General features: G+C 41.4%; 1 protein-coding gene across 2 annotated transcripts in view; it reads right to left on the bottom strand.

The window, feature by feature from the left end:
- Positions 1-12,175, bottom strand: part of PRR5L (proline rich 5 like) — a 37,692-nt gene extending 25,517 nt beyond the window's left edge. For both annotated transcript variants that reach the window (XM_013959600.2, XM_013959599.2), the window contains exons 1-3: positions 11,942-12,175; positions 10,428-10,508; positions 6,525-6,573 (exon numbers count right to left, since the gene is read on the bottom strand). In XM_013959600.2, coding sequence (XP_013815054.2) covers positions 6,525-6,573; positions 10,428-10,508; positions 11,942-12,111 — 300 coding nt within the window. In that variant the 5' untranslated portion in view covers positions 12,112-12,175. The remainder of the gene's footprint in view (positions 1-6,524; positions 6,574-10,427; positions 10,509-11,941) is intronic.
- Positions 12,176-17,752: the final 5,577 nt, after the last annotated feature.

Here is a 17,752-nt window from a genome sequence, read left to right as displayed (position 1 = left end):
GTTAATACAGCTGATTTTGCCAGAAGTGCATCAGCCTGTAGGAGGTGCTCCATCTGGCCATGGTGGTGACCTCTGGGCAGAGCTAGCAAGGACTGCTGTGGGGCAATAATCCCAATGTGGCTTGATCTGCTGTGGGCGGTATATTCAAGCAAGAGGGTGGTGAAAAGCAGCTAAGCCATTTCTGACAACAGGACATCAAGGAATCTTCTGCCATCACAAGAAATTTCACATCTTGTCTGCAAGTTGTGTCTCTGCAGTTCAGCGAGGCACAAAGGAATCCTCCCGCTAATCAAAAAAAAATATATAACTGCTTCCCAATAAGCCACTACACTTGGGGGAAAGAAAAGTTTACAAATACACCCGCTTAATTACATACAACTTGTATTTTCCTTTCACTTCTCCAGGCTGAACATAGCCAGCATGCCCTTAAAAAGGCACATTAAAATTAAAAAATTAATACTAATTCGTCAAACAGAAACAAACTCAGAGAAGAAGTCAACTGTTCCAGAGAAAACTCAGAATAATTGATCCCATTTTGCTGGAAAAAAAAGAATTTCTTGTAAACATTTCACCATTTCTCAAATGCAACCCCCCCCCCCCCCACACACACACACAATTGAGACTTTGAATTCTAGTGCTAAACTGACACTTTACAGGTTCTAGAAGAAACACATAGCCACTGTTTCTTGGATAATCTCATGTTAATTTGAGAAAAAAGAATCACCCAAACATATTTGCAGGCATTTTCCAGCAAGATATTGCCAGTTGCACACAAACACCTCCCTACTTTTTGGTAGTGTTTTAAAAATGTAAATCTGTATGAGCTGCAGTGTTCATACCTTGTTCAAAAAAAATGGGGATTTTTTTTCTAGAAAGATGGGAGAGTAGTGATAGAAACAGGGAGATCATTTTGATCCTGCACAGAAAACATACTGCCACATAAAAGCAGAAATAATATCCTAATATGACTTTTTAGGCAGCCTTGTTCAAAACATAAATAAGAAAGAAATCCCACTTAAAGAGGGAAAGTGCTGCAGTGAGAGTAGAAAGGAGAGCAGACTGGTGAGCCTAACCGAGCAGGCAGTGCTGCTGGGGCCTAGACCACAGCGCTGCAGCCAGGCAGCAGCTACAGGAAAACCAGACCCACCGGCCCTCGCAGCTTCGCCATGACGAGTACAAGCCCCAGGTGAGAGCCCTGGCTAGTGACAGCACGGCATGCAGTCTCACGGCAAGTCTTAAGTGGTAACAGCCAGCCACAATTTAAAGTGACTCGCGTACATCTACAAAGCAGACGTGCACCAGGCCGAAAGCAGGTATTTCCGTGGCCAGCGCCAGCGGGGATTAGGCCCTCTACGAGGCTCACGTGAGCAGAGCTGGGCTGCCCTGGGACCCCTCCGCGATAACAAGGCTGGGCAGTTGCTGTGGAGCCTCTGGAGCTGCTCCACGAAAGCCCAGTGCTAGAAAGGGCCAGATGAGCAGAAATAATTGGTAGACCTGCATGAACAGGGGTTCCCAGCCAACTGGAAGATCACTACAATAATAAAGACCAGCTCGACCCGAAAGACTGTGGCTGGGCTCTGCAAATCACCCAGGTCTGAGCTCTTTTCCTTTCTGTAGTGGCCAAACTACTCCAGCCACTAGCAGCCAGCATGAGACAGCACTTTGTCACATAAGAGTTGACGATGTCTTTATCAAGTAGTAACACTTACTTCAATACCTAAACAACCATTTCCTTGCCTCATTATGAAACAGGCAAAAATAGAGACCTGGGGCCAATGAAAGAAATGTCACACACTCCAGTTTTCTGTTTGACTGAGCAGGAGAGAGACACACATTTTTCTGCTGTTAGCAACACTCTGCAAAGCAGACTTTCAAAGGAGAAAAAGCATGAAGACATAGGTTAGGCTGGAGTGCTGAAAAGGGATGCAGCAGTGATTAAGGCAAAAAGCTTTACATGGTCACAGTAGAGGGGCGAGAACACGTTTGCCCCCAAACCCCAGCTGTCTTAGGCAGGAGGCTAACCTATGGCAAAAGGGACTCTTTACACAGAGAGGGGCACCAGTGCTCATTTCTGACAGTTCTAAAAGGATGGCAAAGAAAATCCGTTTTGGCTTGGGTCAGGGCTTGTGCTGTCAGTGTACTGCTTACTTTTGCAAATATTCATTATAATCTTCCATTTTGACTTTGCTTGACACCCCAGTGACATGGGTCTCATCGTAGACTGTGGTTTATATGGTTTTGCCTATAAACAGAAAGCTGGGCCTGATTATGAGTCAAGACTTCTTGACTTCTATGATCCTCCACAGCAACAAACTGGAAATTATGTAACAGCTTCACTTCTGTTTTTAAGATATCAAAGCTCTCATTGAATTAAACAAGCAAATACAATCAATTCACCATCCTCCAGCTACAAAATCTGACATTGTAGTCAATGGTCTTCAGGCTGGTGAGGTATTAACTCTGCAATAGAGTTTCTGCATTTGCAACCCATGAGTGCTGGTAGATGTTACAATACCTGGGTAAGGAGTTTGGCCTCTGTACTTCAGAAGTCAGTTTGGAGTTAATATACATAAACCAGACAGTTCTGCTAAAATGGTCAGTTGTGAAATATAGCTAACGCTGCCATTTTCCTCTGTGAGTTTCAGAATTAACAAGCCCCCAGGGAGTGAAAAGAAACAGTTCATCCTTCCCAAATGTTTTGTTTCAGGCTGCAGGCAGGATCAGAAAGACAATACATCTTATCAATGCTTACTGGTTTTATATTTCAAAAATTTTCTTCACAACCATGAAGGTCAGAAATCATGAAGATGAAGGGAGCTTATCTGAAAATCTTAGGCTGCCCCAAAGAAGTCCCAGTGCCGAACATACCACTTTCCTCCAAATCCCAACCACTCACCTTCCATATTCATAGCAGTCCTCCCATTGTGAGCCAGTTTACTAATCCATGAGAAAATTAATCCAGCAGTTAAAACAGATGATTCACTGCTGGGTTACTGAGTAGAGGAGGGGGTACAAGGCATCTCTTTTCAGCATCAGGAAACTATCAGACTAGTTCAGATGCATATGGGACCATGGGCAAATACGATACCAAAAAACCTGGAGCCTGGAGTATTATTTTAAGAAACATCTGCAGCAAATACAGAGTATGCCAAGTCTCAACTGTCTGGCATTTACACTTAGACTCCGATCCAAGGATATGGCTTGTATATCCAATATGGTTGCTAAAGCAGCAGATTTGTAAACACAAACCTCCTTCAGAATGAGACACTTGAGTTTCCACCAAAACCCTTGCAGGAATTACATTTCTCTTTCAAATACAAAACAGACTCAGTAACCCTGGCAGGATGAAGATTTGGTAGCAGAAGAAGACTGCCTAGACACCATCTGTTTGCTAAAGATTTCTTTAGCGACTTACTCATTCTGTAGCTCAGAACTGGTTATTTCCATGAGTTTTGGTGAAAATCACCAGTGAGTAAGTAATTCAAGTTAATCAAAAAGTAGTTTTGTCTCACTATGAAAGTTCTGCTCCATTTTAGTCTTAAATATTCAGTGATTAGAAAAATTCATGTGTGTGTGGGGGGGGTATATTTATATGTATTTATTTACATATTTATATATGTATGTGCATAATAAACATAAGGTAAGAGCCAGGAATGTAAAACAATAGAAAATGTAAAAAAAAAAAAATTATCTCAGTGGCTTCTGTTACAAGTGCTATGGCATAAGAAATGGAAAATGATTAAGTCAATTTATCACATCCAAATATTACATGATCCAATCAGTTGTTCTAATTGCTGCTGGACATTTAAAGCTGCCTGGTTACTCTTGAGAACAGATCCTTCAGGGTGCACTGCAGTCTAAGGGAACAGTAAACTTGGTTTTCCGGATACAATTTCTCAATGGGCTTTAACAGATGTAAGAGGAAGTTGCTGCCAAAAGATGCAGTCCCACTCTTCTCCCCACCCTGGTGACCCACTCCCATCATCTCCCCTATGTCAGAGGTGATGAGCACAACACGTGTTGAGCACAAGTCAAATGAGGTAGCTGACCTGACTGACAACTTTTTGTTCTTTCAGGGTTATTTTTCAGCCAAATCAGCAGCCTGATTCAACTCTGCTGCCTTTGGTGGCAGCTATACAGCCTTAAGTCAGCTGGCATCAGCAGTGACACTGAACCCACATACAAATGAAATAGTTTTGTCAGCCCTTCTTTGGCACATAAATAGTCTGTTTCCCAATTCCACTGCCCTAGGACTCTTGAGTAAAAACATTCAGGAAGGAATAGTAACTTTTGTCACTGGCATGTGCTGTCAATCTAGTATCAGAAATGTCTGCATCTTAGCTCACAGCAGGGAAAAAAAGATGATTTCCTACAATAGCCTTTATCTCACACTGTTTGTCTCATGGCTTGCCAGCACCAAGAGTTTTACTTCAGGCTAAGTCTGATGGATGCCAAGTGACTTCTTTCAACATTGCTAACAGCAAAAAAAAAACAAAACAAAACAGAGGTTCAATTTTAGTGACCAATGACCAGTGACTTTAGTGGAAAAGCAGCTGCTGCAACTGAACTAGTACATACATGCTGAGATATTTGCACAACTGCGAATAGACAGACTGACAGAAAAACAAATCCAGGACTGACTGCCCTTACACTGCAAGCTCTCTGAAGCAAAGGCCATTACTCTCTCTGCAATAGCATAGTGCTGAGTACATACATTCTGACTATGGCCTTTGAATGAAGTAATACAGTCCTGTCATTAAGGTGAGAGAACACATTTTTTGTCCTGGCTTTTGCAGAAAACAGTGTTGGTGATAAAATCCTTCCCCCAGGACAAGCTCAGATGCCCTGTACTTGCTCATAGGGATGCATTCCCACTGTAGATGTCCAGCCTCCAGAAGTGAGCAGACTACACCCTAAGCAGTCTCTTCAATCACTAGCTCTCCTGCTGAGAGGTCTAAAGAGTGTCAGCTAATGCCACTAGCCCCAGCTGGACTAGGACAGGGTTGAGGTTTACAGTCTGGAGGAAGAGAAAAACACATCCAAAACCCAATACCTTGAGCCATCCAGGCCCCAGGAGTCTCCAGCTCATCCTGCCCAGTGACACAACGCAGCTGTGTCTTATTCAGAGCTGGAACCCAACCAGGCCTCTTTCAGTACACACCGAATTTTCGAAAGCAGATAACAGTCGTACGTCAGCACCTCATATCCCGCAGCAACACGCACAACTCTATGCTCTACTCAGTCTTCCAAATGCAGAAAGTTGCCTCAGGAAATATTCTACATTATCCAGACTCCTATACCATGCCTGTCACTGGGGTATCTGAGTACCTGATGAAGCCCTTCCAAATCTCAAGTTGTCATGCACATTTAGTTGCAAAGTTTCATTTGTCTGTTTTTAAATTAGCTGGAGCAGTAACGGATTTCCACATAAGGCAGATACTCTGTAGTCCGGGCTGGGTGTCTCCCTGCCCCGCTGTTAACAGGCTCCACGCACGTTCTAGGAATCGTCCTGCCCTGAAGCAAAAGAAGCCATCTCCTTCCAGTAAATGACTTGCACAGATAGGGCTGAAGAATTGAAACATAACTGCCCCCAGGAAAGGAGTTGTTTCTCACTTGATAGCACAGCGTGGGGAATTTTTTTAAGTCATGTAATCTAATACTGATAGGAAACGACACTAGTCTTTTTTTTTTTTTCACCTCTTCTAAACTGTTGGCACAGCAGAGAGCAGCGTCAGCCACTTTAGGAAGTACTGAAATTCTCTCTCTGTCTCTCTCTTTCTTACTCAAGGGGAATAAAACCAACACAAAAATCCCTCTTGTTTTCTTCTCTTTTTTTAAATCAACACTACAGTGAACAACTTACAATATTGAAAGCCAGCAGCATTCTCTCAAAATCATCTAACACACCCTTTCATGTGGTTTCATTTGAACCTCTGTCTATCCAGACAGTATCAGTAAAAGGCAATAACAGTTATTCATATTTGTGATTGATTATGTCTTTCCTAATTCTTCATTTTTCACTTCTCCACAGATTACAAGTATATTTATGGGAACAAAAGGCAAACTGTAACCAGGTTGATTTCCTACTGATAGGGACTTCCTTCTCTGCCTCCCCAAAACAGAAAGACGTTATCTTTCTTCTTCCCCTTTGCCCTTCACTGGCTCCTGTTTCAGAAAACCTCATCCAGCATTCTATTTACTGGAGAATATTAGGGTGAAAAAAACTACAAAATGTACCTCATCTTTTTTTTAAAAGTTTATGAAGTGAATTCCTTCTTGACTCTAGCAGGCTACTACTTAAGATTAACACTATTTTAGCACAAACACCCCTAAATATAATTACTCCCAAGGCTACATGGCCCACGTAAAAAAAAAAAAATCCAATGCCTCCACGACCTTCTGCAGCAAAACAAAAATGAAACACACGTAGGCTACATGCTAGTTAAAAGAGGTACTAAAGTTTTTATATACTAAAATGCTGAAGAGAGCACACCTCAAAAGAAAGAAAGCAAATCATGTAATACCTGAAAGTAATCTGTGATGAAGGATCCAAGTTCACTCTTCAGCAGCCGTCTGCAGACAGAAGGAACACATCCATGAAGAAACAGCCATTGCTGGTCACTTCTTACAGGCATATCCACACTTCACTATCAGTCAACCCCAAGACACATGAGTATATATGAACGTGTCATTTTGGCCACAGCTAAATTTCGTTTACATCTAAGCATACATTGTACTAATGCCAGCAGAGGCTATACTCAAATTATGAAGAAATGAAATAACTTCCCTGAAGTCTTCTATTTATAAGCCATACATCTAGAACAAGCAAGAAAAACTGACCCCCTGAATTCACAGAGAGCTGGAAAGAGAATTTAAAGTCTTTATTTAGTTTGAAATTCATCATTTTTTCTAATTTTCCTTTAAACAAAGCTGCCTTTCATTTCACTGTGAAAAGCGTATCTCCCTAATGTTATACTTCCTTTTCTCTTGAAGTAGAAGGTAGGAGGATAAGGAGAGGAGCAAAGAAGTAAACATGCAAGCAGAAGTTGTAGCTTCCCCATGACTATCATATTAAAAAAACAAAACAAAACAAAACACGTTTTTCAAGAAGCAATTGTAGAAATTGAACAAGAGGCATGTTGAATACATGCAGGCAGAAGCCACTTTTAACAAATATTTCTGATTAGAAACTGTTGATTTTAAATCAGGCTACATTAAAAGTTTTCAACTCTGATATGTATTTATAGTTCAAAATTCTGATATAAAAATCAGGACTGATTTAAATTAGAAGTAGTATTAAAAAAGATCTCAAAAAGTTCAGAGCATCTGCACTTTCAGCTGTCAGTGACTGTGACTGGAGCTGGTAATTTTGCCTCAAATTTAAAAGTTGCCTAATACTTTCCACTGCAAAGCATTGCATTTTTGCTCTTTAAGAGTTTTGCTTTTCACCAAGGAGAAGTACAATCATGAGTGTTTGAAAATGCTATTTGAGTCAGGGACGCATCCAAGTCTCAGGCTGCATTCTTGCTAACAGACTACACCATTTTTTTTTCTAATCTTTGGTGAAAGTAGATTTTGGCAACAACCTTCCTCTCTAAACATTTTGTAAAACTTCTACATTCATTCACATGGAAATATGTTTTTATTCGTTCTCTCTCATAGCAGTTATATTTACACTGTCCACCTCATAGCACATTTCTCCTTTTATGAGATGGCTAACCTAGATGAGTCTTTGGGGGCCTGTTTGTGAGAAGCATTTCCACTAGCTTCAGCTGAATCTTGAGGGGTTTTGGTCAATTAATTCACATATCCATGGGAGGATTTGGGTCTATTGAGTAGACCATCTACCCTTTCAACTGAAGGCTTTCACTCCAGAGAGAATGTCAGTGGCCTCCCACTGGTTGTGGCCAGGTCACCTCCTGCTTCCTGGGAGTCCATCTCTCAGTGGCATTTCTGACGTTTCCTCTTGCTGCGACAACTGACTTTGAGAGCAGCAAAAAAAAAAAAAAAAAAAAAAAAAAAAAAAAAAAAGTATCCAGTGAGATGATGGTATCAAATCACAGCAGGATGAAAACTTTGTGGCAGCAATCCAAAGCAAAATGTTACCACCTGCTCATCTCCTGGTCTTGTCATTACTAACCTAATTTAAAACTCTTCTGCATTCCCACCATCAAATAATTAAGCACTGTGAAGAATCTGTAATTTGCTTAAGGTACTGCATTTGCTAACTTCCATAGATGATCTAAATGGAGAAATATAAAGCAGGAAAATGTACCAGCTCAATCTCATGGTACACAAAAGCTGGCCTTCTGACAGGTCTGGCCTTTTGCCAAGTGTCAAGCTAGACATTTACCTGGTGCATGCAGAACTGACATTTTGTTGGAAGCTGTATCAAGAATCACAGGTGCAAAGCTGCAAATGTGTGTACATACATACATGCAGATGCATGTCCTTTGCTCCTCAGACTGATATTAATGAGCTACGTGAATGTTGAAGTAGCCTATTTAGGGAATGACATTTTGAGATGCAACTAATGCTCAGGGCACCTGTAGAACATTAATCATTTATTTCAAGGTGAGTGCTTCCAAGTGCTGCTTGTGAGTGCCTGTATCTGGAAGAGCGCATTTCCCTTCCCACCATGAGAACTGTTCACAAAGCTTACAAATTTTACAAGGAATTTCCTGTTCCTCACTCAGTTCTTGACAGACTAGATTGATTTCAGTAACCAACATGAAGAGAGCATGGTCCAGCCACTGGGTCAAGTCCAGTCAGCAAGGCTACTCTGTCTGGCGAACTGCCTCCCCGTCTCCAGAGAAGAGAGAGAATGGCTACTAAGGCACAGCTTACTGCTCCAGCAACCAAACTTTCTCCAAGCCTGTTAAGAGCTGGTATTACCTCCCATGTGAGCGAGAGCACAAGCAAAGTGCTCTAGTGCCCTCTGCGATGTTTCCCTCTGCCTGTATCAGAGGCAAGAGCAGCTCAGGACAGTCAGCATATGACTCCGAAAGCAGCCTAGCAGTGAGTGCCAGTTCTTCCTCAGAGGAGGAAGAGGAAGACAGGGGAAATGGGAGACCTCTGGCAGCATGCAGTAACACTCAATGCCCAGTGTCTCCCATGCAAGAGTGGGAAGGAGCACCTGCTTGCACAGGGGAGGCAAAGCAGGCTGCAGCAGCCACTGCAGGGAGCCACAGCCTGAGAGATCAGCGACAAAACCCAAATCCAGTCTCCAAGTCTGTGAAAGGGTTGTGGATCAGGGTATTTTCGAAGGCTTAAGACATTCGTTTTTCCTTTCACATACAGAAATCTTCACCTCACTGAGAATTAGACTGCTGCAAGTACTGAAATCTAACCTGAGAACTTCTGACTTGAGTACACTAAGATGCTGTTGAAGCACAAGACCCTGCCCTCACTCAGCTTTCAAAAGGAATTTTACAAAACTTTCACCTTTGGGCCTAGATCAAGTAGGAGAGAGTCTCACACTCTGCAAGCTGCATTTATTTTGAAAGTAGGGAAAGGGGTAATTTAGACTGCTGCTTATTAAGTGCTCAACCTGAATAGCCATTTGAACTTTAACCATAACTTGGCACACAGCTAAACTGCAGCAAGGATTGGGGGCAGAGGGTTCCATATAAAAGAGGAAGTTGAGACCTATATGACAACATTCAAGATGAATGAATACGGATTCGTGGGAAAGAGATGGAGGAGGAACTGCCCTCATGAGCTCTGTCAACACTCCTCTTAGCACCACTTGGAACCAAGGCATGAATAAATTGCTCTTTATCTACTCCGTAGTCCTATCTATTGCTAACCAAACTTTCCAAATAATCACAATGAAACCACAGAAAAACAGAAGACCTGCTAAAAAAAAAAAAAAAAAAGGTGATACTTGTAATCATCACCATCAGCAGTTAGTACCTGTTTGTTAGACTTCTAGTTTTTTAATCTTCAGGGTTCATATTTTCAGGTCTTGCTCCACAATCATCACATGAAGATTAAGTTTTTTTATGGAAATGCTTTTTTTGCTGTGTTTTTAAACACTCCATGATTCTGGGAAGCTTGTCTTTAGAAAAGACATGTTACTGCCATAACTGATAAAAGTGTGAAAAGTCAGCCAGAAGGGGCAAATTCCCTAGGAGGGGACAAAATCCTTTCAATTCAAGTAAATACACACCCTGTCTTTTTCAAAGCTACACATCCATGTAAGTCAGAGAAACATTATCCAAGAGCTTAGTCCCATGCCATTCATCCTACTTAGTGGCAAAAGAGAAGGAAGTTAGCTTGAAACTGCAAAGCTGTGCTTAAGTTTGCTTCTACCCATTCTCCTCCCACCAATGTCCTCTAACTACTGTTCTATAGGGGAACAAAAACAAACAAACATCAAACAATCAGCAACAAAAATCCCTTTTTCATGCAATTCAGCGACCTACCTGATATTTTCATTGAGGGTGTAAAGTTCATTGTTCTGCAAGCCTCCCCCTTTGAACACATTTATCACTGCTGTTTGAACACTGTCAAAAAAGAAGTAAGACAGTACAGCATCCATAAATAACACCTGCCAGGATGATTTAACACAGAGAGCAATGTGAGCTAGCTGCCAAAAGCTGAGTGGTTATAATGGGGTGGAGAGGTTAATTGCACTTAAATACTTCCACTTTTTCTCCCCTGCAAATTATCACTCTTATTTACCTACATCTCTCACAGGAGACAAAGCAGAACCAATGTTAAGCTGGGCCTAGAGTAAGCAAGGGAAAGTTGTTATAGGGACACTGTTCACAGAGAACACACTTGCACAGAGTGTATCTTTAACGTGACTGTTTAGCTGATCTTTGCTAGGTCCTGCAGAGCTAGTTGCTAAAAGAAGACATAGATTTTTGGCATTATCTGGCAAACATATCATATTGCATTATCAAGTGATGTTAGCAGGACTAGCCAAACTTCTCTACCTGCAGTATTTGGCAGGATCCTTGCTATGCTGGAACAAATTCTGTAGCCAGCATCACTTCAGTCAGACCCAATTTTAAGACCAGTTAATGCTTGTAAAATGTGGTAACAGCTGTTGGAAGATCTTCTAATTAATACTTTTCTGACCAGCACAGAGAAAGTTATAAAGTGAGAGTACACAAGATGGCTTAGCAGGTGTAAAAGCTTGCTGCAGCCAACAAGAGGTGGTGTCATACTCCTATAAGGTGCTCCCTTCTGTGGGTCAGTTATGGTACTTGTCGAATGCTTCACTGATCTCAGTTTACTACCCTGGCACAAAACTTTTTTGATGTTTCTACTGGGCTACTTGTGTGTGACATTAGCAAGCTGAGCTAGGTCAGCAAGAGAGAGGAGTCTGCAGAGTACAGGGCTGGTGCAAGGTAGCAGAAGAAAAGGTGCGAACATCCACTTTTGGCAGCAACAAGCCATTAAATCAACTCAGGATATTTCACGCTTCATCCTACAAGTCATTTTTCCAGTATTCATTGTGGCATGACATGTACTGCAGACAGGACTTGACTATCAATAAGAAACATTGGTAGAAGCCACAAACTTCATAGTTGTCAAAGCAACTTGATTGTGATAAAAGCTTCACAATATGCAAACAAATGCCTGATACATTAAGAAATTAACCTTTGTTACATTACTAGCAACATGTTTTCCTTAACTGGTACTGAAGAAGTGTAACTGTTAACATAAAGCAATTCTGGTTTATTTCAAGACAGTATCTCTGAACAATGTTAGCCAAAAACAAGGCTAAATGTTACTAGGTCTAATTATGTCACCTCTGCAGGGGCTCTTCCATACAGACAAAGCTTGGGCATGCCAAAAATTCATTCATACTCATAAACAGATAAGTTTAGCCATAAATGGTACAAGGTATCAAAGATCAGACCTTATCTGGTCATTACCGAGGGGCTGTTACACACAGACAGAGCTCAAGTGAACAGGTCCTGCTCACCTGTTCCACGCAGAGTTGGAGCTCAGCTGCAAAGCCTGCCGGGTTGCTTGGAAACGTGGCAAGTCGCTGAGCACAGGGGAGCTCATGAAACGAGGTCTGGGCCTTCTGAACGAACCCATCTTGTACAACTGCAGAGCAAAGGATGGAGCCAGGGTGAACCCCCCAGTCATAGAGTCAGATGGACTGGAGCAGGGCTGTCAGAAAGCCTCTTCTCTTGAAGATCCAAGTGTCAATCTCAAGGACATCAATAGGTCTTCAAATTCTGCAGTAGCCTGCAGCAAAAGCAAAGAGTCAGTCTCTGACCAGCAGTTCCCCATCACTTCAAGTTGCAACACAGACTCACATTCAAAACAATTAAAGGATTGAAACAATCCTGTGAACTGAAGAGAAAGGAAGAGTGCGAGACAGAAAAATATCCTATCCCGCAAACAAAAAATTTGGGCAACCCTTCAAGAGCTCTTCAACAGCAGCCCACTCTTCCATCCTGTCTCTTAAAGAACCGCCCGATGCAGCCAGCGAGGAAAACAAGCACAGTCTCTCTTTCCACTTCATTTAGCAGAGGTGCTAGAACAGAGGTGCCTAAACTCTTCTGCTGGAGGCACTTTACAAATACCTTTAAATATAGTCAGCCCTTCAGACTGTATAAAATGGGAGGGGAAACTGGAGAGAGAGAAAAGAAACTATTTCACCAGAAAGCAGAAAGGGACAAAAGATGAACAACAGGATAAAAGATGAAGAGATGAACACAATACCCTTTTTGAGAAGCATTGCGCAAGGGAATAAAACCCTCTAACTATCTGTCCCTCACAAAAAGGATGCAACAAGGAGCTTCTGCAAAAAAGGTCTGACAAGGAGATATCTTGAGAGTAAGCAGGACTGTTATGTTTATTTTTCCCTCTACAGAACAAGAAGAAATTGCTTGACCAAATATAAAATGCCTGTACTTTCCCCTCTGATCATCATCTTCATATAGATGAATATGCAGCCCTGAGTAAACCACAGAAACAGCAGAAGTTAGAATGGGTTTGGATAAAAACCACAGAAACTCTGGCAAAGTTTCTGAACTTCGAAGTCTTCCCACTTCAGAGGAATACAGGCTGTAGATGTAGTTGGCAGTTTGGAGAATGGAGACATGGGAGAAAAGAGAGCGGAAAAGAAAAACAAACAAAAAAGTTGTATAACTGAACAGCACATAGAAGATGTAAAGCAAAATCTTCTCTTTGACCGCATCTTCAGAATGAGGTAAAAAGAGACACGATCAGCCAAAGAAATGCTGTGCATCTGCACAGTGCGCCTAATTGGACTAGTTCTCAGCTTCAGGAAAGTCTTCCCACTCCCTAAACCATAATTAACTCTTTTACAAGTATGAGAACAACTTTATTCCTCCTGAGTTGCCCTGCTTTACGCTGGGCTCAGCTCATCACCCTGCCTCCACTTCTGCTTGTCACAGTCTGACCCGAAGCGCGAGGAAGCTCTCCGCTCCACCAGACACCACAGGCCCCGCGCTGAGGGAACCTGAACCAGCAGAAGGACCAGATTCGAGCTAAAAGCAATAAAACAGAAGCCCTGCTGTTGAGGGAGATTTATTGCAAGCAAAGATGAATTGAGCTATGACTAGAGAGAAACGGGTTCATTTCAAGGTTTCCCAAACCGTGATGCATAAGGGCATGGGGGGCAGCTTCCCACTCCCTTCAAAAGACGCATGTGGGGACTGCCCCAGCCCTTAAGGCTTCTCACAGATCTCTGTGCCCGAAAGCCAGGGAAATAACCACCATTCACTTCATTTGTTAGGCACTGACACATGTGGTGCTATCATTCTCTGTGTTATTCAAGAAATAAATACAGTTGTCACCCTGCACATACACAGGTTGAATACAGTTTGGATAGATCTTTGTGGATCTGGAACATCACTGCAAGTGCAACTATTTTTCTGACAACTCTTTGCCATCTTTAGAAATGACAAAGCACAGGTAATCTTTCACCAGGTGAGCTGAGCTTTGACAGGCGTTACTTGAAGGAGCAGCAGACTACAAATTCTGTGGCTGCTCTGTTCCAGTTAAAAAAAAAAATCTTGATTCCTACAAATTAACAATAAATACCAACAGTACAAGCAAATCAGCACTGTCTTTTGTGTGCAGTTTCAAATAACATTCGTTTCATTTTACATTGCCCACACATTTGCAATCTGCCAGTGATTTCTGTATTGGCAATTCTAACCACATTCGAAATTGTTAGCAGAAAAAAGCTACAGCACCTTGGAGAGCTGAGCGCAGACTTTTCTCATAACATACCAAAAGGTGTTTGGGAGGCAAAGAATAAGTATAAATTAAATGGATGTTTCTGCTGTGAAACAAGTAATTGTGCCAATATTTGTCATCTATAAGTTCCACAGCTGACAGCATGCTGAGCTGAAAGAGGGTCACTTGCCCCAGTGGTGCAGTAAAATTTCCATTTCTAAAATTTTTGTGCAGGGAAAACAGTATATATTTTTCAGAGCTATATAATGCGATGTAAGAATTACTTTAGATCGGGTGTAGGCATTTAACAGTCTTAGAAAGCAGTGGTTAGGATGCCTGTGCTAGCCTACAATCCCCCTCCTATCACTGTTCCAGGTGGTATAAGTGTTAAAACCCTGCATATAAGTATTCCTAACCCTAGCAAAGCCACAGTGAAAGCACTTTACATTTATAAAGCTGCACTTCAGTTAAAAAAAAAAAAAAAAAAACACGTTGCAATTCAGAGCTATGTTAATTTGAAAGGTGAAAGCTTAAATTCAGAAGTACAAACCAGGGTAAAAATCTCTGGGGCCTTACTGTATACATCGTTAAAGTTTGTGTAGGAAATTCTTTGGCCTGTTTTGTGTGAGAGGTAAAACAATACAATCACGAAGGTTTTTTCTGAGTTTGATCCATGGATTAACGAGACTAATTCCACAGCAACAGAACTATGGGATACACAGGGCCCCATGGCAAATTTCCTGAATGCCTCTTACTAAAAGAACGCGCTTGTTTTCCTCACGGAAACACGCACGTTGTTTTCCTTAACCTCTGTAAAAGTCACCCAGACAGATAATAACAAGTTCTAATCTGTGCAGAGAAGATAAGGCATCCCCTCTTCCCCCTTTTCCCCCCAGCTCCACAGTCTGCAATTCTGTGTTATTGTCAGGTAAACTTTATTCTAGGTTCTCATCAGGAATTTAAGAAAAGCTCTTCTGCTTTAGGGGCAGATCCAGAGTCTGATTTCCATTTCTTCAGGATTCAAAGATGCAAATCTCTCCTACGTTACCTAAAATGGTGACTGTTAAATAGCAGGAATAGTAAATAAACTGTTACTTTGAATGCAGGCTGGCCATGAAATTTTATCCAAATATAACTGACTGTCACGCTATCAGAACTGGAAATGCCAAAGTCTGTGAGAAAGACCATCCTCTCCCTGTGCCCACAGCCTACTCCTACTGTTTTCAGAGCTTCATAAAGCCAGAAGTGAGAGTGTTTACTAGAAAACAGACTTTCAGCACAGAAGTTTTACATTTTGCAGACCCTGTGCATCTGAGCATACAGCACAGCACCAAAGCCAGATCCCTACCCTCATGCACTTTCTCTGCAATCACTGCCAAAGAACTGCATCTCCCACACTTCTATCAGACCAGACAGCAACAAGCTTCCACTGAAAGTTTTCCCAAAACGTCACCCTTGTAAATACTGCTTCATCTTCACAGGAAATTTGCATTAGCAGTTTACTGGCAATGTCCATGTTGTGCATTCTGCAATGTGCAATTTATTGGCTTTTTGCTGAGAGAAACTCCCTGTGGTGAGAGAGGCATTAATGTATTTATAGGTTAGTAAGAAGTCCTCATGGTATTTGGGCTATTCTAGCTACTGGGAATGCATAATAATTAACAAAATGCTGAGTACAACAAGATTATAATTGTTCCTCTTCAGTTTGCTCTGAAAACAATTAAAAAATTATGCAGAAAGATTCAGAAACAGCTATTCTTCTCCTAGAAGCCTTCAGTCTGAACTCCCCCCCACATACTCTCTCCCATTCCTAAGATTAAAATATTTCAGAAGACTGTAAAATAAAATCTACATCTAATAATTACATTCCTATTACTTATCACCCATAGAACTAGAAAAAGCTTTACAGAGAAGCAATTATTAATTCTCCCCAGAGAAGGTAGACACTGGGATGTGCAATGTTCTAGCCACTAGGCTACAGTCTCTCACTATTGATTATGAAAGGTCTGAGGACCTGCAGACTGAGGTGCAGCAACTGTGTAAGAGATACAAGCCACACCAAGGTATTCTCGCTGCCCCATAGTCTAAATGCTGTAAGCATACTTAAATAGCATCACAGCGTCTCAAACTACATGAAAACCACATGGCAGTGATATGTCCTAAAAGATTCTCCACTATCCTCATCTCATTTAATGACCCAACATGCTTTTTTAGACATGAAGTTTGTCATAAGTCAGAGAGACATGTATTGTTCTTCCTTCCCTTCCAGCTGAGGACAAGACCCCTGGTCTTTCTTTTCACTCATCCTTGCTTATCATCTCAAAACCCAGCTACTAAAACCCTCTAAATCTTTAACAGGGTCCATGTGTCATCTACGTAAAACCTAGGTATTCAGGTGAGCACATAGTTCAGAGCTGGACATCAATGTTCTAACCTGGGGCAGCAAAGTAAGATGATGAGCTTAATCTGACAACGATGTAACTTCATTCGTTTGCAATTCATTACATCTGAGAAAACACTTTTTGGATTATTTTGAATCTTTAAAGAGAGGAATCAAGCAAGGAGACAAGCCTTTTTCCAACACACACACACACAGACACAGGCATACATAAAAATATTACAGTGATCGAACTGGGAATTTTTATCAATTGTTTTCCATTAGCCACAAAAGCCAACAGAGAGATCATTATAAAAAGATTTAACAAAAAGATATTTTCCACCCAGTACACCAAAATACATCTGACTGCCCGGAGGAAAAGAAAGATCAGGCAAAATACCTAGTTCTTTCTCTACTGAAGAAAGAATAACCCAAAGAAAAGGTTGGCAGCACTTCCTCCAAATTATGCATTTTCTTGATAATACCAGGCCAAAAAAAAAGAAAAAAACATGGCAACTAAGACTTAACACAAGAACAGACCATATTTGTCTTTGTTCACTTTAAATTTCCTTTGATGCCTTTTCTACAAGAGTCAGAGCAACAGCTGCTCCTGAAAGTGATGGGGCAGCACAAACTACAAACTGATTTTGCTTCTTATAGAATAACTAGCACCAACACTACTTCACACCAAATTCACACAAAAAAGCTCAAGTCAAAACGCAACTTTAAACCAGATGGCAAGGAAGGGAAGGGGAGAGGGGAGGAATCACAGGAGCCTCTATTCATCCCAACAAAAATTTCACAGTTCTCCTCAAATGTAGCAGCAGAGAATGACAGTCTATCCAGATATAAGTAATGTTTTGTCATTTGAACTATCTTAGAGGTAGAAAAGCAGCCCCTTCTTGAAGATACCCACTCACCCATTTTCCTTTCCTTTATATGCTCTGTACAATTGTGACACTGATGATCTATGATCTTAAAATAAACGAACTGGGTACTGCAACACACACCAGAGTCTGTTGTAATGACTTGAGGTGTGGAAGAATCAGAATTTAAGAAAAATTCCCCACTATACTAGATCAACAGATCCACAATGGAGCAGTTTCATCCCACCTCAGACACAAAAAAGTATGCAGAGAACGGTCTAGATTCTTGTTAGCTGCTTCTTCCTCCAGCCCAGTAAATCTTCAACAAAGT

The sequence above is a fragment of the Apteryx mantelli genome, chromosome 4, assembly GCF_036417845.1.
Source record: "Apteryx mantelli isolate bAptMan1 chromosome 4, bAptMan1.hap1, whole genome shotgun sequence".
Taxonomy (NCBI): Eukaryota; Metazoa; Chordata; class Aves; order Apterygiformes; family Apterygidae; genus Apteryx; species Apteryx mantelli.
The sequence above is the reverse complement of the archived record's forward strand: the minus strand, read 5'-3'. Positions and strand labels throughout refer to the sequence as shown.